The following is a 21,025-nucleotide window of genomic DNA, read 5'->3' on the forward strand; positions in this document are numbered from 1 at the left end:
AAAACTCGCTTAACAACCGTCTCGCTTAGCGACAGAAATTTTGTTGTGGTTCAAAATCAAGAACAATCTATCTTTATTATGGGAATGGATCACAAATATGGGGCTGGATCGTAAATATGGGGCTCCATGACGGTCGTAACTTGACGACTACTTATATTCTATATCCGTTGTTCCGGCGGTTTTCCTACATTCGGCCTTCCCACTCCGAGAGCGGTTGGGGAAGGGGAGAAACGCTCTGGATAGGACAGTTGAATAAAACAGGATTAAATCAGTGTTTGCGCCCTTCCCAAAGATCTCAGACAGGGTTTCCTGCCTGAGCAGGGGGTTGGACTAGGTGACCTCCAAGGTCCCTTCCAACTTTATTGTTTTTGTTGTTATTATTATTATTATTATTATTACTACTACTACTACTACAATTATTATGGATCATCGCACAGTCAGCCAGATGTTCAGACTAGATTTGGCATTTTTGGCTACCTATCGAGTCCTTACCAAGGACCTGGGAGAGGCAGATGTGGATGTTTGATGGTATTACAGATATTGTCGCAGGATGGAGGCAGTTCCTAGTAAGGCTGCCTTTTGCAATTGACTAATGGCGAATTTGTCAATGTCGATGGTGTTCAAGTGGTGCTCCAGTTGTTTTGGGATTGCACCCAAGGCGCCTATGACTATTGGTACCACCCTTGCTTGCTTTTGCCACAGTCTTTCTATTTCTATTTGTAGGTCTTTGTATTTTGTTATCTTCTAACAGTTCTTTCTCGTCTATTCTGCTGTCTCCAGGCACTGCCACCTCCACTATCCAGACTTTTTTGTCTTACTTATCGACAATTGTTAAGTCCGGGGTGTTATGTTGCATGTACTACATCATCATCATCATCATCATCATCATCATCATCATCATCATCATCATCATTATTATTACTACTACTACTACTACTACTACTATTACTACTACTACTACTACTATTATTATTATTATTATTATTATTACAGCTGTTAGGTTGAAGAATCAAAGGATCAAATTACGGAACATCGCTGGATCGGTACAGCGGATATGGGGGAAAAAAAATCCAGAAAGTTAATTAGTGAAAAAAAATTGACGGTGTCATTACAGCCGTTATGATTCCCAATTCACTGTGGCTGATTTGCATATGAAGGCAGAGGAAACAAAGATGGGCGGGGCCCGGCGCAGGAGGGGAGGAGTCACCCTGCCACCCCTGCAGGTTTTTTTTAAAAAAATACAGCTGCAAAATAAGGTTGTTTTCTTCGCCAGGGCCACAAGGTTGTTTACACACACACACACAGATAAATTGTCCTCCGCACAGTTGTAAAAACAGCCAAGCCACGTGCGCGAAACAACTCAACCCCCCCCCCGCTCCCCCTGCAAATGCCATCTCCTGGTGTGCAATTTTTGCAAGAGGACAGAAATAATGCTTGATTAATTTCACATAAAACAGCAATTAGGACAGATTTAATTAGATCCAGACGGTCTTGGCTGAGACGCTTAGGAAATTAAGAGAAGCGAGCGCTTCCCTCCGATCTCCTCCACCTGCCTGGGGGGGCAGAAACAATAATCTAGGTAAATTGATGGCAAGACCGGCCGTAGTGTAGCTACAAAGAGCCCTCAACTTACGACCGTTCGCTTAGCGACCAAAATTACGACGGAACTGGAAAAAAAGTTTTTCACACTAACGGCCGTTGCAGCCTCCCCGCGATCAGGGGAGCCAAATTCAGACGCTTGGCAACCAGTTCGTATTTACGACGGTCGCATTGTCCTTGGGGGGGGTGTCATGTGATCCCCTTTCGCGACCTTCCGACAAGCAAAGTCCATGGGGGAAGCCAGATTCGCTTAGCGACCGTGTGACTCAATAACGGCAGGGATTCACTTACCAACGGTGGCAAGGAAGGTGGTAAAACACGGCAAAATGAGCTTAATGACCGTCGTGCTTAGCCGTACGTAGAAATTTGGGGTGCAATGGGGGTCGTAAGTGCGAGGACTGTTTTTATGGCTTCGGTGAGGAGATTGCCAGATGTTGCTGCATGCAACAGATAGAAGGAGCCAAAGTCCTGGCTAGCCCACATCTGGGAAGCTACCTATTAAACCCTGTCTGGGGGTGCGGAAAGGTCATTGTGATAATTGGGTACGTCTCTAGTTTAATGAAGAGAAGGACGAGGGGGGACATGATAGCAGTGTTCCAGTATCTCAGGGGCTGCCCCAAAGAAGAGGCAGTCAAGCTATTCTTCAAAGCACCTGAAGGCAGGACAAGAAGCAATGGATGGAAACTAAATCAAGGAGAGAAGCAACCTAGACTAAGAAGAAACTTCCTGACAGTGAGAACAATTAACCAGTGGAACCACTTGCCTCCAGAAGCGGTGAATGCTCCAACACTGGAAGTTTTTAAGAAGAGACTGGACAGCCATTTGTCCGAAATGGTGTAGGGTTTCCTGCCTGAGCAGGGGGTTGGACTAGAAGACTAGAAGAGAAGCAACCTGGAATTAAGGAGAAACTTCCTGACAGTGAGGACAATTAAACAGTGGAACAACTTGCCTCCAGAAATTGTGAGCTCTCCATCACTGGAGATTTTTAAGAAAAGGCTAGACAATCACCTGTCTGAAATGGTATAAGTTCTCCTGCTTGAGCGGGCAACTGGACTAGAAGGCCTCCAAGGTCCCTTCCATCTCTATTCTATTCTATTCTGTTCTGTTCTGTTCTGTTCTACCCTATTCTAAAATTCCATATTCTATTCTATTCTATTCTATTCTATTCTATTCTATTCTAAAATTCCATATTCTATTCTATTCTATTTTATTCTTATTATTCTATTCCATATTTTCTTTTCTTTTCTATTCTATTCTATATTTTATATTCTATTCTATATTCTATATTCTATTCTATTCTATGCTAAAATTCTATATTCTATTCTATTCTATTCTATTCTATTCTATTCTATTCTATTCTATTCTATTTCTTCCATATTCTATTCTATTCTATTCTATTCTATTCTAAAATTCCATATTCTATTCTATTCTATTTTATTCTTATTATTCTATTCCATATTTTCTTTTCTTTTCTATTCTATTCTATTCTATATTTTATATTCTATTCTATATTCTATATTCTATTCTATTCTATTCTAAAATTCTATATTCTATTCTATTCTGTTCTATTCTATTCTATTCTATTCTATTCTATTCTATTCTATTCTATTCTATTCTATTCTATTCTATTCTATTCTATTCTATATTCTATTCTATTCTCAATAAAGATTCTATTCTATTCTATTCCATTCTATTCTATTCTACAATCTATTCCATTCCATTCCATTCCATTCCTCCAAGGTCCCTTCCAACTTTGTTATTCTGTTCTGTTCTATTCCATAAAGCAAGATTAACTTGGTTAATCGGGAGGCTTATTTCGGAAACATCAAAGGCTCGTTTCAGGAAAGGCCTCTCGTTGCTGTACAAGCGAATCCTGCTTCAAATGCTTCCTTTGCCTGCGGCCTCCATCTTCTCCCTCGCCTGCAAATCGAAGCAGATGTCACGGCTTAATTGGCTGAAACTTACACCGTTAAGCACCCCGAAGGGAGAGAGAGAGAGCTCCCTCCGAAAAAGCAGATGAGGGGGGGGGCTGCTCTTTATTTATTTACATTTCGCGGTTTATTTCCAGGGCGTCCTCGACATACGACCGCCGCGGAGCCCGAAATTTCCGTCGCTAAGCGAGACAGTTCTTCAGCGATCTTTTCTTCATTTCGGCCCCTTTCTTTGCCTCAGTTGTTAAGCTAATTAAGCAGTTAAGTTAATTTTTTTTAAGTGAATCTGGCTTCACTTTGCTTGTCGGAAGGTGGCAAAAGGGGATCACGTTTCTCGCGGGACGCTGCGACCGTCGTAAATGCGAGTCGGTGGCCGAGCGTCTGAATTTGGATGGCGTGAGCACGGGGACACTGCGACCGACCGTCGTAAGTGTGAAAAAACGGTCGTAACTCACTTTTTCCAGTGCCGTTGTAACTTTGAACGGTCACTAAATGAGTAGTTGTAAGTCGGGAACTCCCTGTATTTATGTAAAGAATTTAGAGGCCGCCTGGACAACTTACAGCGAGAAAAGCAAAATGGATTGCAGGCCCTCCGGTCCTGTTGGATCAACAACAAGCAGAAAGAACAGCAGCAAAAAGGCAACAAAAATTCACAAGCGGCGCAAAGAGAAACGGAGACGGAGAGTCCTCGACTTATGGCCGGTTGTTTAGCAACTGTTCGAAGTTACCACCCAGCCCTGGAGCTGAAGTCCCAATGGCCGCCCTCCCCTGTGGTCACATGACCGAATTTCAGGTAATAGCCGTTTGACAAATCTGGTGGTCAGGTGACGACGTTTTACAACGGTTTTTAGGTTTGTGGCAAAACGAAACTAGCTTAGCGACTGGAGGAAGGAGGAGGAAGAGGAGAAGGAGGGAGGGGAGGGGAGGAGAGGAAGGAGGAGGAAGAAAATGCAGATGGAGGAGGAGGAGGAGAGAGAAGGAGGAAGCAGAAGAAGGAGGAGGAGGAGGAGGAGGAGAGAAGAGGAAGAGGAGAGAGAAGGAGATGAGGAAGGAGAAGCAGCAGAAGAAGAAACAGAAGGAGGAGGAAGGAGAATGAGAAGAAGAAGAAGAAGAAGAAGAAGAAGAAGAAGAAGAAGAAGAAGAAGAAGAGGAAGAAGAAGAAGAAGAAGAAGAAGAAGAAGAAGAAGAAGAAGAAGAAGAAGAGGAGGAGGAGGAGGAGGAGGAGGAGGAGGAGGAGGAAGGAGAAGCAGCAGAAGAAGCAGAAAGAGGAGAGGAGGAGGAGGAGGAGAAGGAAGAATGAGAAGCAGCAGAAGAAGCAGAAGCAGAAGAAGAAGAAGAAGAAGAAGAAGGAGAAGGAGAAGGAGAAGGAGAAGGAGAAGGAGAAGCAGAAGCAGAAGAAGAAGAGGAGAGAAGGAGAAGAAGAAGAGGAGGAGAAGGAGGAGGAAGAGGGAGAAAGAGGAGGAAGAGGAAGAAGAAGAAGCAAAAGCAGAAGAAAAAGAAAAGGAAGAAGCAGCAGAAGAAGAATCAAAAGGAGGAGGAGGAGAGAAGGAGAAGAAGAGGAGGAGGAAGAGGAAGAAGAAGCAAAAGCAGAAAAAGAAAAGGAAGAAGCAGCAGAAGAAGAAGCAAAAGGAGGAGGAGGAAAGAAGGAGAAGAAGAAGAGGAGGAGGAGGAGGAGGAAGGAAGGAGAATGAGAAGCAGAAGAAGCAGAAACAGAAGAAGAAGAGGAGGAGGAGGAGGAGGAGGAGTTGTTGTTGTTTACTATTCCTCATTGCTCACCGAGCCACGCTCCGGATGATCCAAGGGGCGTTTCCCAGGGATGGGACCGACTCGTCCATCAGGGGATGCGTCTTGACAAAGTTGAGGATCTCGTCGGGAAAAAGACTGGAGGAGTTGTGCTGCATTCCAGGCACCGCACAACAACCTGGTCTGGGGAACAAAAGAGGAGACCGTGAGATGCAGGACAACGGAAGACGGGCGACGTTTGGGGGGATCGTTTGCCTGACCCCTTTCTCCCCTGGGTCATCAGCCACCCCTACAACGTCCCTCACTGGTTATCCCGTCCTTGTACAGGTCATCTTGGACTTGCAATCCTTCGTTCAGCGACCGTTTGAAGTTACGACGGCGTCGAGAAAAGGGACTTAAGAACGGTTTTCACACAACCGCTGGCAGCGTGATCAAACTTCGGACGCTTGGCAAATGACATGCACTTACGACGGTCGCGGCCTCTCGGGGGTCGTGCGTTCCGCTTTGGCGACCTTCCGACAAGCCGAGTCAACGGGGGAAGCCAGGTTCGCTTCACCGCCGCGTCACTCATTTAACAACGGCGGTGATTCGCTTAACGATGTTGGCAAAGAAGGTCGTAAAATGAGACGAAAGTCTTTTTTCAACAACTGGCAGGTATTTCTGACAGCTGTGGCATCCCAGGGTCATGGGTTCGGTTTCTGCAACCTTCCAACTAGCCAGGTCAAGGGAAGAAGTCAGAAGGTCACCCAAGGGGGATTTACAGGACCCCGTCGTAAATGTGAGTCAGGGGCCTAGCGTCTGAATTTTGATCAGGTGGCCAACAGGGATGCTGCGACACTTGTAAGTGTGGAAAAATACTTGTAAGTCACTTTTTTCGGGGCTGTTGTAACTTAGTGGTTACTAAATGAATGAGTGTAAGTCAAGGACTACCCCTATGATATGTGCAGTTGCAGAGAAATTGACCCTGAGGTCAGTTGAAAGACTGAGGAGCCTCAGGGTCAATTTCTCTGCAACTGCACATATCATAGGGGTAGTCCTTGACTTACACTCATTCATTTAGTAACCACTAAGTTGTTTTTCCTTTGAAGATGTTTCGCTTCTCCTCCCAGAAGTTTCTTCAGCTCTGACTGGATGGTGGGGAGTGGAAGGATTTATACTCCTTGCAGACAGCTGGTCATTTGCCTCCTTTTAGAGAGTTGTGGAGGCCACTTGGAGATTTATCTCTGTGTCCTCTGGGTCATCTGAGTGGTGCAAATGGGTGTGGAGCCCATTTTGGTTTGTTCTCCTATGTTGTGCATTTAAACACACAATACAACATAGGGCAGGGGTAGGCAACCTTGGCTCTTTTATGACTCGTGGACTTCAACTCCCAGAATTCCTGAGCCTGCATGGGGGAACTATGGCCCCTTCATGACTCGCGGACTTCAAATCCCAGAATTCCTGAGCCAGCATGGCTCAGCTTGGAAACCTCTCCATTTCTCCTCAGCGTGGCTGGCTCAGGAATTCTGGGAGTTGAAGTCCACGAGTCATAAGAGAGCCGAGGTTGCCTAGCCCTGACATAGGAGAACAAATCCATCAGGACAAGATTCAACAGTTCATCTGCAATTAAAAGGCAAAGGACCCTCTTTCCAAGACAGCCAGGCCCACATTTTGGATGGAGAGGACCGCTGGTTTGAAAGAGGGGTCAAAGAGGCCGTCTAGGCCAGCATGAGGCAACCTTGGCTCTTTTATGACTTGTGAACTTCAACTCCCAGAATTCCTGAGCCAGCCATGCTGAGGGGACAGGGAGAGGTTTCCAAGCTAAGCCATGCTGGCTTAGGAATTCTGGGAGTTGAAGTCCACGAGTCATAAAAGAGCCAAGGTTGCCTACCCCTGGTGTAGGTCAAAATTAAACAGCCCTCTCTCAACAGAGGGGGAGGGATACGGCATCATCTATCGTCTGTATCATGGTTCCGACAGATGAAACTCTTCAAAAGAACTTCGAGGCCTTGTTTTACCTTAAAGAATCTTTGAGTAGCATAATATCGGCACTGCATAATCGAAGCCAAAAACTGAATTCCCCTCCCCTGAGCACATAGTATCAAAGCACAATTCCCTCCTCCAATTAACAGTCATAAATCACATTCCCCAAATTAGCTTGAAATGCAGGCTTCCTCTCCAGTTCTCCAGCCCGCCAATTCCTTATCAGCTCTGGTTACAATAACCTTGATTCTCATACTAGATTTAGTGTTGTTATGTCTAGCTGGACTCTCGTTCACATCCCCCCCCTCCAGCATCATCTAACTCTAAAAGCGAAAGGAAAAAGATGGCTAGATTTCCATCTGTTGTCAATGCAAAAACATGTTAGCAGCGTTGACAGCCTGTTTATAACACGGTCTTTTCAGCAGTTCCAAGAAGGCTCCACACCCATTTGCACCACTCAGGTGATCCTGAGCACAAAGGTAAACCTCCAAGTGGCCTCAATAACTCTCTAAAAGAATGCAAATAGAATAGAAAATAGAATAGAATAGAATAATTATATGACTAGTCCTTTCAGCACTTCCAAGAAGGCTCCACACTCATTTGCAACACTCAGCTGACCCTGAGGACACAGATAAACCTCCGAGTGGCCTCAACGACCCTCCAAAAGAATGAAAATGACCAGCTGTCTGCAAGGAGTATAAATCCTTCCCTTCCAAACCATCCAGTCAGAGCTGAAGAAGCTTTTTGGATGAGAAGCGAAACGTCTTCAAAGGAAAAACAAGAAAGTCCAGTTGCCTCCTGAAAAAAAACCCCACACCTTTGGGATTTCCACAGTGGCGTTTTTGTGGCACCTGTGGTTTCTATGGGATCTGTGGTTTATTCTCTTACCGTGGTTTAGGAACCAGCTCTTCCGGTACCGGGGTCCAAATGGATTCAGGAGATTTTTGCTCTCGAAAGCGACCTTCAAAAACGGCTGCAATTTGGGCCATGTCGTAGGCGCAGACGGCTGAGCCGGGAATGCTGCAAGACAGACACACACACACAGACAAACATGTGTCAGGGAGGAAAACTGGGTAGCTCTGGATCGCCAGACTGCAGTTGCGTTTCGGAGCCTACCCCCAAAAATCGTGGGTGCTCCATCATTGGAGATTTTTAAGAAGAGACTAGACAATCACCTGTCTGAGATGGTGTAGGTTCTCCTGCTTGAGCAGGGGGCTGGACTAGAAGACCTCCAAGGTCCCTTCCAGCTCTATTCTATTCTATTCTATTCTATTCTATTCTATTCTATTCTATTCTATATTTTCTATTCTATTCTATTCTGTTCTGTTCTGTTCTATTCTTAAATTCCATATTCTATTCTATTCTATTCTATTCTATTCTCTGATTCTATTCTTTCATTCCTTATTCTATTCTATTCTATTCTATTCTATTCTATTCTATTCTATTCTATTCTATTCTATTCTATTCTCTGATTCTATTCTGATTCTATTCTTCCATTCCTTATTCTATTCTATTCTATTCTATTCTATTCTATTCTATTCTATTCTATTCTATTCTATTCTATTCTATTCTATTCTATTCTCTGATTCTATTCTGATTCTATTCTTCCATTCCATATTCTATTCTATTCTATTCTATTCTATTCTATTCTATTCTATTCTCTGATTCTATTCTATTCTATTCTTTCATTCCTTATTCTATTCTATTCTATTCTATTCTATTCTATTCTATTCTATTCTATTCTATTCTATTCTATTCTATTCTATTCTCTGATTCTATTCTATTCTTCCATTCCATCCATCCATCAATCAGAATAGAGCTGGAAGGGACCTTGGAGGTCATCTAGTCCAACCCCCTGCTCAGGCAGGAAACCCTGTATACCATTTCAGACAAATGGCTGTCCAGTCTCTTCTTCAAAACTTCCAGTGTTGGAGCATTCACTGCTTCTGGAGGCAGGTTGTTCCACTGGTTAATTGTTCTCACTGTCAGGAAGTTTCTCCTTAGTTCTAGGTTGCTTCTCTCTTTGGTTAGTTTCCATCCATTGCTTCTTGTCCTGCCTTCAGGCGCTTTGGAGAATAGCTTGACTCCCTCTTCTTTGGGGTAGCCCCTGAGATACTGGAAGGCTGCTATGAGGTCTCTACTCCTTCTTTTCACTAGACCAGACTAGATATAGATATAGATAGCGGGACTGGCTGAGGAATTCTGGAAGTTAAAGCCCACCAGTCTTAAAGTTGCCAGGTTTGAAGACCCCTTTTTCTACACGATGCCCACCTCAACCATCCAGCTCACCTGTTGGTGGGGGTGGAGAAGACAGCCAGCACCATCGGCCTGCCCTCGATCTCCAAAATGTCCGTGACCGACTGGATGACGTTGAAGTAGAAGTGAGAGTCTCCCGGGACGGAGCAGTTCAGACGAGCCTTGAGGAAGGAAGTCCACTGTTTCTCCAGCACCCTCTGGGACCCCCCCATGTCGTTCTTGCACACTCGGGCCACCCGGGAAACCACCATCTGCGTGGGGGAGAAGAAAGGAGGGAAGCTGGATTTCTCCGGGATTCTGTTTGAATTGGGCAAAGGACAGGAGGGTTGTACAAGAATGTCCTCTTCGTATCTGCCCTGGGTTTGGCTTTTCCTTCTAGACAAGGGGGAGGGAGGGATGGATGGATGGATGGATAGAAAGATAGATGATAGATAGATAGATAGATAGATAGATAGATAGATAGATAGATAGATAGATAGATAGATAGATAGATAGATAGATAGATAGATATAGATAGATAGATAGATAGATAGATATAGATGGATAGATAGATAGATAGATAGATATAGATAGATAGATAGATAGATAGATAGATAGATAGATATAGATGGATAGATAGATAGATAGATAGATAGATAGATACAGATAGATAGATAGAGATGGATAGATAGAGATAGATAGAGATAGAGATAGATAGATAGATAGATAAATAGAGATGGATGGATAGATAGATAGATAGATAGATAGATAGATAGATAGAGATGGATAGATAGATAGAGATAGATAGAGATGGATATAATAATAATAATAATAATAATAATAATAATAATAATAATAATAATAATAGTAGTAGTAGTAGTAGTAGTAGTAGTAGTAAAGTTGGAAGGGACCTTGAAGGTCATCTAGTCCAATCCCCTGCTCAGGCAGGAAACCCTATACCATTTCAGACAAATGGCTGTCCAGTCTCTTCTTAAAAACTTCCAGTATATAGATAGATAGAGATGGATAGAGATAGAGAGATAGAGATGGATAGAGAGAGATAGAGGGAGACAGATAGAGAGATAGATAGATAAATAGAGATGGATGGATAGATAGATAGATAAATAGAGATGGATAGATAGATAGATAGATAGATAGATAGATATGATAGAGATAATAGACAGAGAGATTGACAGAGCGACAGAGCAATAGATAGAAAGATAGATATAGACAGAAAGAGATAGACAGACAGACAGACAGACAGAGAGGTAAATAGAGAGATATAGATAGATGGATGGATGGATGGATGGATGGATGGATGGATAGATCGATAGATGTAGACAGAAACATAAATAGATAGATATAGATAGATCGATAGATATAGATCGATAGATAGATATAGACAGAAAGATTAATAGATCGATATAGATAGATCGATAGATATAGATCGATAGATATAGATAGATCAATAGAGCAATAGATAGATAGGAGGGTAAATAGGGATAGATTTATTTATTGATTTATTTATTTATTTATTAAATTTATATACCGCCCTATCTCCCTTACGGGACTCAGGGCGGTGAACAGGCGATACTAAAAACCACGATAATAAATAAATAGTTTCTGTTCTAAAATCGAATTAAATAACATAGATAGATAGATAGATAGATAGATATAGATGGATGGATGGATGGATCGATAGATATAGACAGATGGAAAGATAAATAGATAGACAGACAGACAGACAGACGGATAGATGCACAATACAAATACGGAATAACTCAGTTGGAAGAGACCTTTGAGGTCTTCTAGTCCAGCGATGCCAGTGCAGGGGGGGGGAGCCCCCTCGTCTTTGTGGCAGCCCCTCAGATATTGGAAGACTGCTACCCTGTCCCCACTGGTCCTTCTCTTCGTTAGACTAGACATACCCAATCCCTGCCATCGACTATTCGAATTCGCAATGGCCCTGAAAAAAGTCCATTGCAACCGGTCCTCACACTTACGACCGTCACGGTTTCCTCACTATCAAAATTCAGGTAAGGCAACCAGCATGTATTTACTGATGGTTGCAGCACCTCGGGTTCACGCAATCCCCATCTGAAGGAACTTGACTTAGCTGAAAGTCCAGGGGAGGGTAGCCAGGCTCACTTAACAACGGCACAATTTGCTTAACAATGGCGGCGATTCCCTGAGCAACTTCAGGGATTCGCTTAGCGACCGTCTCAAAAAGAAAAGGTCATAAAATGGAGTGCGGCTCATTTAAGTACCACCGCCCTACTTAGCCACAGAAATTCATGCCGTAATTGTGCGGTCATAATTCGAGGACTATGTGTAAAGAACGGCTCGTTTTTTTAGATGCGTATATGATTTGCGTTAAATTCTCGGCCGATTTACGAGTCTGGCTGACATTTGCAATGCCTCAAATCAAGAATCCCATTTTGTAGTTTCATTACAGCATGACTATAATAGGAAACACAATAGAAGGACATAATATATAACACAACGCCAGGCAACCTTTGATACAACAGAATAACGTATTGCGTTGCATTATAATATATTCCGTGGCCATAAAAACGGGTGCCTCTCCAGCAAATAGTTTATTTATGAAAACATTTAAAGAAACTGATCAAATAACTACCTAAAAAAAGAGAAAGATATTGCAGTTGATAAAAAAACAAACTGTCAGTGAATAAAGAGTTGACAGTTATTATAAAGATGGAAGTTCAGTTTTTGTTGTACAGAGAAACATCCCTTGTAGGGATTGTTAAGAAATAAATTGAAATCTCTACAAAATTGTAAACATGGCGTTACTGTACACCAGTTGTTTCTTTTTATGGTCCCACAAAGTTCAGGAGCAACGCAGTCATCAATCAATCAATCAATCAATCAATCAATCAGAATAGAGGTGGAAGGTCTTCTAGTCGCTAGTCCACCCCCTCCTTAAGCAGGAGACTCTATACCAGGGGTCGTCAAACGTGGCCCTTTTAGGACTTGTGGACTTCAACTCCCAGAATTCCTCAGCTGGCTGAGGAATTCTGGGAGTTGAAGTCCACAAGTCCTCAAAGGGCCAGGTTTGAAGACCCCCGTTCTATACCATTTCAGTAGAACAGTAGAAGACCATCTATGACAGGATTTCCCAACTTTGATCATTTCGAGCCACGTGGACTTCAACTCCCAGAATTCCCCAGCCAGCCATGCTGGCTGGGGAATTCTGGGAATTGAAGTCCATTTGCCTTAAAGTTGTCAAAGTGGTAAACTCTGATCTATGGTGATTCAGAGGCTCGCTCCTCAAGACGATGTAAAGTTAGGTTGACCACCCAACCCTCGATTTGATGGACTCACCTTCTCTAAGTAGTTGAATTCCATCGCGATCTCTCGGAAGAAGAAGTAGACGTGGTTCTTCCACTCCACCGCATGGACAAAGTAGGGCTCTAGACCGGGTGAGTGAAGAAATAGAGAAATAGAGAGTCAAGCGGGACCTTCTTAAGAAGTTCCTTCAGAAGCTGCCTTTTTAAGAGATGTTATGGCTTGCTCCACCTGTCAAGGAAGCACCATGGAGGAGCTGGACCCCAATCAAACCAGGTGTTTATTGCTCCCTGCCTCAAAGGACATTAGAACAGGGCTTTTCAACCTTTTCACCCATTGTACCACTTTTAGGATATGGCAACATCCAAGTACCACCAGTCGCCTAGCAAGGTGTCAAAAACCTGATGACCCCCCACCCAAAAAGGAAAAAAAGTGATAAAGTACAGGTAGTCCTCGACTTACAACAGTTCGCTTAGTGACTGTTCGAAGTTACAATGGCACTGAAAAAAGTGCCCCCCAAGCCACAGCCGAGCAAGACACCTGCCTGCCCGCCCGGCCGCGCTCTTCCTCCTGTCCGAGGCTTTCATTGTGAGCATTTCTGTTGAGGATTGGCAGCGGGGGTGGGGTGGGGGGTGTTTGGTTTTTATTCCCCCCGTCTGCTGGGTGGTTGCAGCAGGTTTTGGTCACTTCACATGACCCTGGGACACTGACCGTCATAAATATGAATCAGTTGCCAAGCATCTGAATGTAAATCACAAGACCCTGGAGATGCTGCAACATTCCAGCTGATCGGCGCTTCTTCTGGGCTCAGCAGAAGCTCCAGGATCAGTGCTGCTTTCCAGCTGGAGCCTGGTGCTGATCCTGGCGCTTCCGCTGAGCCCTGACAGCCCTGCAGCTCCAGCCGTCTCTCGCTCAGACTTGTGCGGTGCTGCCACCGGTTCAGCTCATTCCCCTCCCCCACTACCACTTTTCTAGGATGGTCGCGTACCACCTGCCAGGTGCCAATGTACCTACGGGTGGTACCCGTACTACTGGTTGAAAAGCCCTGTATTAGAATCCCACTCATGGCTCAAGTCACTTCACTCAAGCTGGGATCTCTGCACCTTCCATACCGGAACTTCATTGCACCTAGTTTGTTTTTTTTAACAAAGGACCATCAAGTCTTGCATGTAGCTTTACTTAGGAAGGCAAGCATTTAAGGCAATGCTAGTTGATGCAGTGAGCTTCAGGGTCCTAGGAGTCTGGGATGGGAATGTCGTGGAAAAAAAAACCCAATGAAAAAGACAAGAGACAGCCACACAAAACAATCGTTCTTACTTTAAGATTCAGAGGTTTGTTTCGCTAATAATTTGGAACACAGCAAGCATAATAACACAACATCACTTACATCAATAACCCATTGCAATGAGGTCCACTGGCATAGCAAATTCCAAAAGGACAGCTATAGGCCAATGGCAAATCAATCAGGTACAGACCCAACTTTTTATACCCTTTCCCGTTCTAAGACTGTAGTCAGATGGTCTGGAACCCGCATCCGTCAGCTACTTTCAGTTCCCTATTTCTCAACTGTTCCAGGCTTTATGTTCTAAATATATTTGAAACAAACAAACTTAGCAAAATAATAATAATGATAATGATAATGATAATGAAGTGGAACCACCTGCCTCCAGAAGCGGTGAATGCTCCAACACTGGAAGTTTTTAAGAAGAAACTGGACAGCCATTTGTCCGAAATGGTATAGGGTTTCCTGCCTGAGCAGGGGGTTGGACTAGATGACCTCCGAGGTCCCTTCCAACCTTATCATTATTATTATTATATTATTATAATGATAATGATAATGATAATAATAATGTTGGAAGGGACCTTGGAGGTCATCATGTCCAACCCCCTGCTCAGGCAGGTAAACCTATACCATTTCGGACAAATGGCTGTCCAGTCTCTTCTTAAAAACTTTCAATGTTGGAGCATTCACCGCTTCTGGAGGCAGGTTGTTCCACTGGTTAATTGTTCTAACTGTCAGGAAGTTTCTCCTTAATTCTAGGTTGCTTCTCTCCTTGCTTAGTTTCCATCCGTTGCTTCTTATCCTGCCTTCAGGCGCCTTGGAAAATAGCTTGACTCCCTCTTCTTTGTAACTTCTTCTTCTAACTCAAGTCATAGAATAGATTCCTAGGCCTGGAAGGGACCTTCGAGGTCTTCTAGTCCACCCCCTGCCCAAGGCAGGAGCCCTTATATCATCCTAGACAAATAATTGCCCAATCTTTTCTTGAAACCCTCCAGTGATGGAGCATTCACACCTTCTGGAGGCAAGGAATTCCACTGGTTAATTGTTCTCACTGTCAGGAAATTTCCCCTTAGCTGTAAGTTGGGTCTCTCTTTAAGGAGCTTCCACCCATGGCTTCTTGTCCTGCCCTCAGGTGCCTTGGAGAATAAGTCACCCCCTCTTCTCTGTGACAGGCCTCAAGTACTGGAAGACCGCCATCACGTCTCCCTTAAGCCTTCTTTTCGTTAGGCTAAACATATCTAATTCCCTTAACCATTCATTGTACAATTTAATCTCAAGACAAGTGGTTGTCCAATAATAATAATAATAGTAATACCAACAACAACTGAAATTAGTATATCAGGAAGGCTTACTGACTACTGGAGAGACCAAACTGGCCTACAAGAAAAACCAAATGAAGAACAGAATAGAGGCATGGGAAGACAAAGCACTACATGGCCAGTACATTGAAAAAATAGCTGGGAAAGCAGATAATAACAAGACCTGGCAATGGCTAAGAGCAGGAAGATTGAAGAAAGACTAATTCTGGCTGCACAAGACCAAGCCTTAAGGACAAATGTGTACAAAGTCAAAATTGAGAAGTCAGCAACAGACAGTAAATTCCCCCTATGCAAAGAAGCTGAAGAAACAGTGGACCATCTGGTAAGCTGCTGCAAGAAGATCGCACAGACTGACTACAAGCAGCGGCATGACAAAGTAGCAACAATGGTGCATTGGAAGATCTGCAAGAAATATCATTTGCCTGTAAGCAAAAACTGGTGGGATCGTAAAATAGAGAAAGTCATAGAAAATGATAAAGTTAAACTGCTCTGGGACTTCAGAATTCAAACAGACAAGCACCTGCAACATAACACCCCGGACTTAACAATTGTCGATAAGAAAGACAAAAAAGTCTGGATAGTGGACGTGGCAGTGCCTGGAGACAGCAGAATAGATGAGAAAGAACTGGAGAAGATAACAAAATAGAAAGACCTACAAATAAAAATAGAATGACTGTGACAAAGGCAAGCAAGAGTGGTACCAATAGTCATAGGCGCCTTGGGTGCAATCCCAAAACAACTGGAGCACCACTTGAACACCATCATCGGCATTGACAAATTCGCCATTAGTCAATTGCAAAAGGCGGCCTTACTAGGAACCGCTTCCATCCTGCAACGATATATGTAATAATAAGGTGACCAACCGTCCTCCTTTAGGGAGGACAGTCCTCCTTTTGTAAGTTCTGTCCTCCCTCAAAAAGTGTCCTCCTACATGTCCTCCTTTTGAAGACTAATCTGCAGGGCTTTTTTTTTCTCATAGAACGCTCAGAACGGCGTTCCGGCACCTTTTTTTGATGGTTTATTTTCAACTTTTGCATGAGCTGTGCTACTCCTGTTATTGGTTTTCGAAAGCCAATAGGAATTGCTGCTGAGCGCGCCAAAACACTCGGCTGGCAAACTTTGCACATGCAAGTTGTCTGTATTATTGTTGCAATGAATAAAATGTTTCTTTTATTTATGATATTTTTTTCTTCAATTTATTTGTGTCCTCCTTTTCATTGTAAAAAAGTTGGTCACCTTAGTAATAACATCAAACATCCACATCTGCCTATCCCAGGTCCTTGGTAAGGACTCGATAGGTTGACAAAAATGCCAAATCCAGTCTGGCTGACTGTGCGATGAACAATAACAACAACAACAACAACAATGTTGGAAGGGACCTTAGAGGACATCTAGTCCAGGCAGGAAACCCTATACTATTTCAGACAAATGGCTGTCCAGTCTCTTCTTAAAAACTTCCAGTGTTGGAGCATTCACCACTTCTGGAGGCAGGTGGTTCCACTGGTTAATTGTTCTAACCGTCAGGAAGTTTCTCCTTAGTTCTAGGTTTCTTCTCTCCTTGATCAGTTTCCATCCGTTGCTTCTTGTCCTGCCTTCAGGCGCTTTGGAGAAGAGCTTGACTCCCTCTTCTTTGGGGCAGCCCCTGAGATATTGGAACACTGCTATCATGTCCCCCCTCGTCCTTCTCTTCATTAAACTAGACAGACCCAATTCCAGCAACTGTTATTCGTATGTTTTAACCTCCAATCCCCTGATCATCTTTGTTGCTCTTCTCTGTACTTTTTCTCAGCATCTTTTTTATATTGCAGTGACTGGATCTGGACTCAAGTCTTCCAAACATGGCCTCAGTAGTACAGTATAGAATGGTATTATCACTTGCTATGATATAGAATAGGATACTATTCCACTGTAGATGCAGCTTAGGATTGTATTGGCTTTTTTGGCAGCTGCAGCACACTGCTGGCTCATATTTAAGTGATTGTCCACTAGGACTCCTAGATCCCTCTAGATCAGGGGTAGGCAACCTTGGCTCTTTTACGACTCGTGGACTTCAACTCCCAGAATTCTAGAGCCAGCGTGGCTCAGCTTGGCAACCTCTCCCTTTCCCCTCAGCATGGCTGGCTCAGGAATTCTGGGAGTTGAAGTCCACGCGTCATAAAAGAGCCAAGGTTGCCTACCCCTGGTCTAGTTTAATAAAAAGAAGAACCAGGGGTGACATGATAGCTGTCTTCCAGTATTTGAGCGGCTGCCACAAAGAAGAAAGGGGGGGGGGTTCAACCTATTCTCCAAAACACCGGAAAGCAGGATAAGAAGCAACAGATGGAAACTAATCAACCTGGAATTAAGGAGGAATTTCCTAACAGCGAGGACAATTAACCAGTGGAACAGCTAGCCTCCAGAGGTTATGGCTGCTTCATCACTGGAGGTTTTTAAGAAGAGATTGGACAGCCACCAAATGGGATGGGATCTCCTGCTTAAGCAGGGGGTTGGACTAGAAGACCTCCAAGGTCCCTTCCAACTCTATTGCTCTGTTAATCTGTTACTTTTCTCACCGCTGAACCGCCTCTCGGTGGATAGGGCCCAATGCTCAAGCCTGCCACGGCCCCTCTGGATCATGAGTCTATCTTTCAACTCTGTGATTCCATGTCCTACATCTGGAATAACAGATTTATGGTTTTTTTGGAAGGTTTCCCTCCCTAGCCTAAACGTTCCCAAATCTGTCTTGGGACCTCACGTTTGCTCTCTTGATCATCCTTCCGGATCTTGACTCCAATTCTCACGAACGAGACATGATCCGCGGGGTCTCATCAACACGAAAACATGACTTTCCCCCCCCCGTGGTTAAAAAACGTCTTCCGACACCAAGCCAAATATTTCTTTCTTTCTTTTTTCCTTTTTTTTCTCCTTTCTTCTTTTTTCTGGCAGCCACATCATCCAGCTGACTCATCCCCAGTCAGAGCTTGACAGTATTTCCAAGGCTCTTTTTCTGACATATTATGGCAAAGTCAAAAAATAAAAAAAAAATAAAAAAATTTAATTGATAGGACGGGAGCCGGTGACCCAGGGCATCAATTAGCACATGAATGTACCCAATTGTGCAGGGACGGCATGCATGCACACGGCATGCAGGAGTCGTCCGCTTTGCGAATGCAGCACGCCCATTTACGGAGGATCTTGCAAAAAAAAAAAAAAAACCCACTTAGCAATTCCTGCGGCTGAGATTAAGTTCAGATGCTGTTTATCTCCTAAATAAATCGGAGCGAACAGCCCCTGGTTTTAGGTCTGCTAGGAAGGAAAGGAAGCTGGGAAAATTCGATAAGACAGATGGAAAAAGTGCAGAGAAGAAGCACCAAGATGATTCAAGGCCTGGAGCCTAAAACGTATGACGGACAGTTGCAGGATTTGGGTATGTCTAGTCTAGAGAAAAGAAAGACTGGCGGGCGGGGGGGGGGGACATGATAGCAGTCTTCCAGTATCTCAGGGGCTGCCCCAAAGAAGAGGGGGTCAAGCTATTCTCCAAGGCGCCTGAAGGCAGGACAAGAAGCAACGGATGGAAACTAATCAAGGAGAGAAGCAACCTGGAACTAAGTAGAAACTTCCTGACAGTTAGAACAATTAACCAGTGGAACAACCTGCCTCTGGAAGTTGTGAATGCTCCAACACTGGAAGTTTTTAAGAAGAGACTGCACAGCCACTTGTCTGAAATGGGATAGGATCTCCTGCTTAAGCAGGGGGTTGGACTAGAAGATCTCCAAGGTCCCTTTCTATTCTATTCTATTCTATTCTATTCTATTCTATTCTATTCTATTCTGTAATTCTATTCTATTCTATTCTATTCTATTCTATTCTATTCTATTCTATTCTATTCTATTCTATTCTATTCTGTAATTCTTGTTCTATTCTATTCTATTCTGTTCTGTAATTCTATTCTATTCTGTAATTCTATTCTATTCTATTCTGTAATTCTATTCTGTAATTCTATTCTATTCTGTAATTCTATTCTATTCTGTAATTCTATTCTATTCTATTCCATTCCATTCTGTAATTCTTATTCTATTCTATTCTATTCTGTAATTCTATTCTATTCTATTCTGTAATTCTATTCTAATCTATTCTATTCTGTAATTCTATTCTATTCTATTCTATTCTATTCTATTCTATTCTATTCTATTCCATTCCATTCCATTCCATTCTGTAATTCTTATTCTATTCTATTCTATTCTATTCTATTCTATTCTATTCTATTCTATTCTATTCTATTCTGTAATTCTATTCTATTCTATTCTGTTCTGTAATTCTATTCTATTCTATTCTATTCTATTCTATTCTATTCTATTCTATTCTATTCTATTCTGTAATTCTATTCTATTCTATTCTGTAATTCTATTCTATTCTATTCTGTAATTCTATTCTATTCTATTCTGTTCTGTAATTCTATTCTATTCTATTCTATTCTATTCTATTCTATTCTATTCTATTCTATTCTATTCTGTAATTCTATTCTATTCTATTCTGTAATTCTATTCTAATCTATTCTGTAATTCTTATTCTATTCTATTCTGTTCTGTTCTGTTCTGTTCTGTTCTGTTCTGTTCCTTCTCATCATGACTCCCGGCCTCTATCATTTGTCCCTGAGATTTCTTTTTATTTTGTCAGTTTTATAATTTTAAACATACCGATGCGCACAAATGTGCACAAACACGCAACCTTTAAAATTATTCCAGAATCTTTTAATCAATTGACTGGAAGGAATATTAGCTAAGGCTACCATTAGCTTTGCACATATATATTTACTGAACGCTATTAAGACTGGGAATAAATTAATAAAATATTAATTTGGCTTTAAATATTGCCCCCGTATTTTTTTGCCTCTGGTTTTAAGACGTTTTTTTTTTACCGTTTTCTAATCAAAAAAATATCTTGCCTTCTCCAGGATGCATAAATATCACAATTGAGAACGATTATTTATTTTTTTTAAACTTAGACAGTTAAAAAGAACTCATCTTTTTATTCATTCAGGCATCTGAAATCGGGCTCGTAAAGTTTTAGATTATCTTTCCCCCGGTTTGGTTTACATGCCATTTTATTTTGCAGTCCTGGTGTGGTGTATTTCATTCCTTTAACTGGTTTGAGAACTCTTCACGAAGCTGTGACACGGGAATCAATCAGCTGAAATAATCCTCTGCTCAAATTTAAGGCACTTTAACACTCCTCTAGCGGTAAATTCACTTTGTTCGGAAAGCTTTTTGATTTTTGTGGCTGAGGAGTTTGCCAGCTGCCCCGATTATTGAGGGTTATTACGAAACTGAAGCCTTCCAGAGACATTGGATAACAGAGTAAGAGCATTGGAAGGGACCTTGGAGGTCTTCTAGTCCAACCCCCTGCTCAAGCAGGAGACCCGCTACCATTTCAGTCAAATGGCTGTCCAGTCTCTAATTGAAAACCTCCACTGATGAAGCACCCACAACTTCTGGAGGCAGGAGGTGCCACTGGTTAATTGTTCTCATGGTCAGGTAATTCCTTCCTTCCTTCCCTCCCTCCCTCCCTCCCTCCCTCCCTCCCTCCCTTTTCTTTCTTTCTTTCTTTCTTTCTTTCTTTCTTTCTTTCTTTCTTTCTTTCTTTCTTTCTTTTTCTTTCTTTCTTTCTCT

The 21,025-nt window shown here is 42.7% G+C and overlaps 1 protein-coding gene across 1 annotated transcript in view; it reads right to left on the bottom strand.

Moving 5' to 3' along the window:
* The window catches only part of SEMA6B (semaphorin 6B), an 88,121-nt gene that overhangs the window by 14,289 nt on the left and 52,807 nt on the right, over positions 1-21,025 (bottom strand). The window contains exons 9-12 of the mRNA XM_015827702.2: positions 12,813-12,901; positions 9,525-9,742; positions 8,124-8,255; positions 5,307-5,456 (exon numbers count right to left, since the gene is read on the bottom strand). Coding sequence (XP_015683188.2) covers positions 5,307-5,456; positions 8,124-8,255; positions 9,525-9,742; positions 12,813-12,901 — 589 coding nt within the window. The remainder of the gene's footprint in view (positions 1-5,306; positions 5,457-8,123; positions 8,256-9,524; positions 9,743-12,812; positions 12,902-21,025) is intronic.

This window comes from Protobothrops mucrosquamatus, unplaced genomic scaffold (genome assembly GCF_001527695.2).
Source record: "Protobothrops mucrosquamatus isolate PMUCROS unplaced genomic scaffold, P.Mucros_1.0 scaffold3885, whole genome shotgun sequence".
In the NCBI taxonomy this organism is placed as follows: Eukaryota; Metazoa; Chordata; class Lepidosauria; order Squamata; family Viperidae; genus Protobothrops; species Protobothrops mucrosquamatus.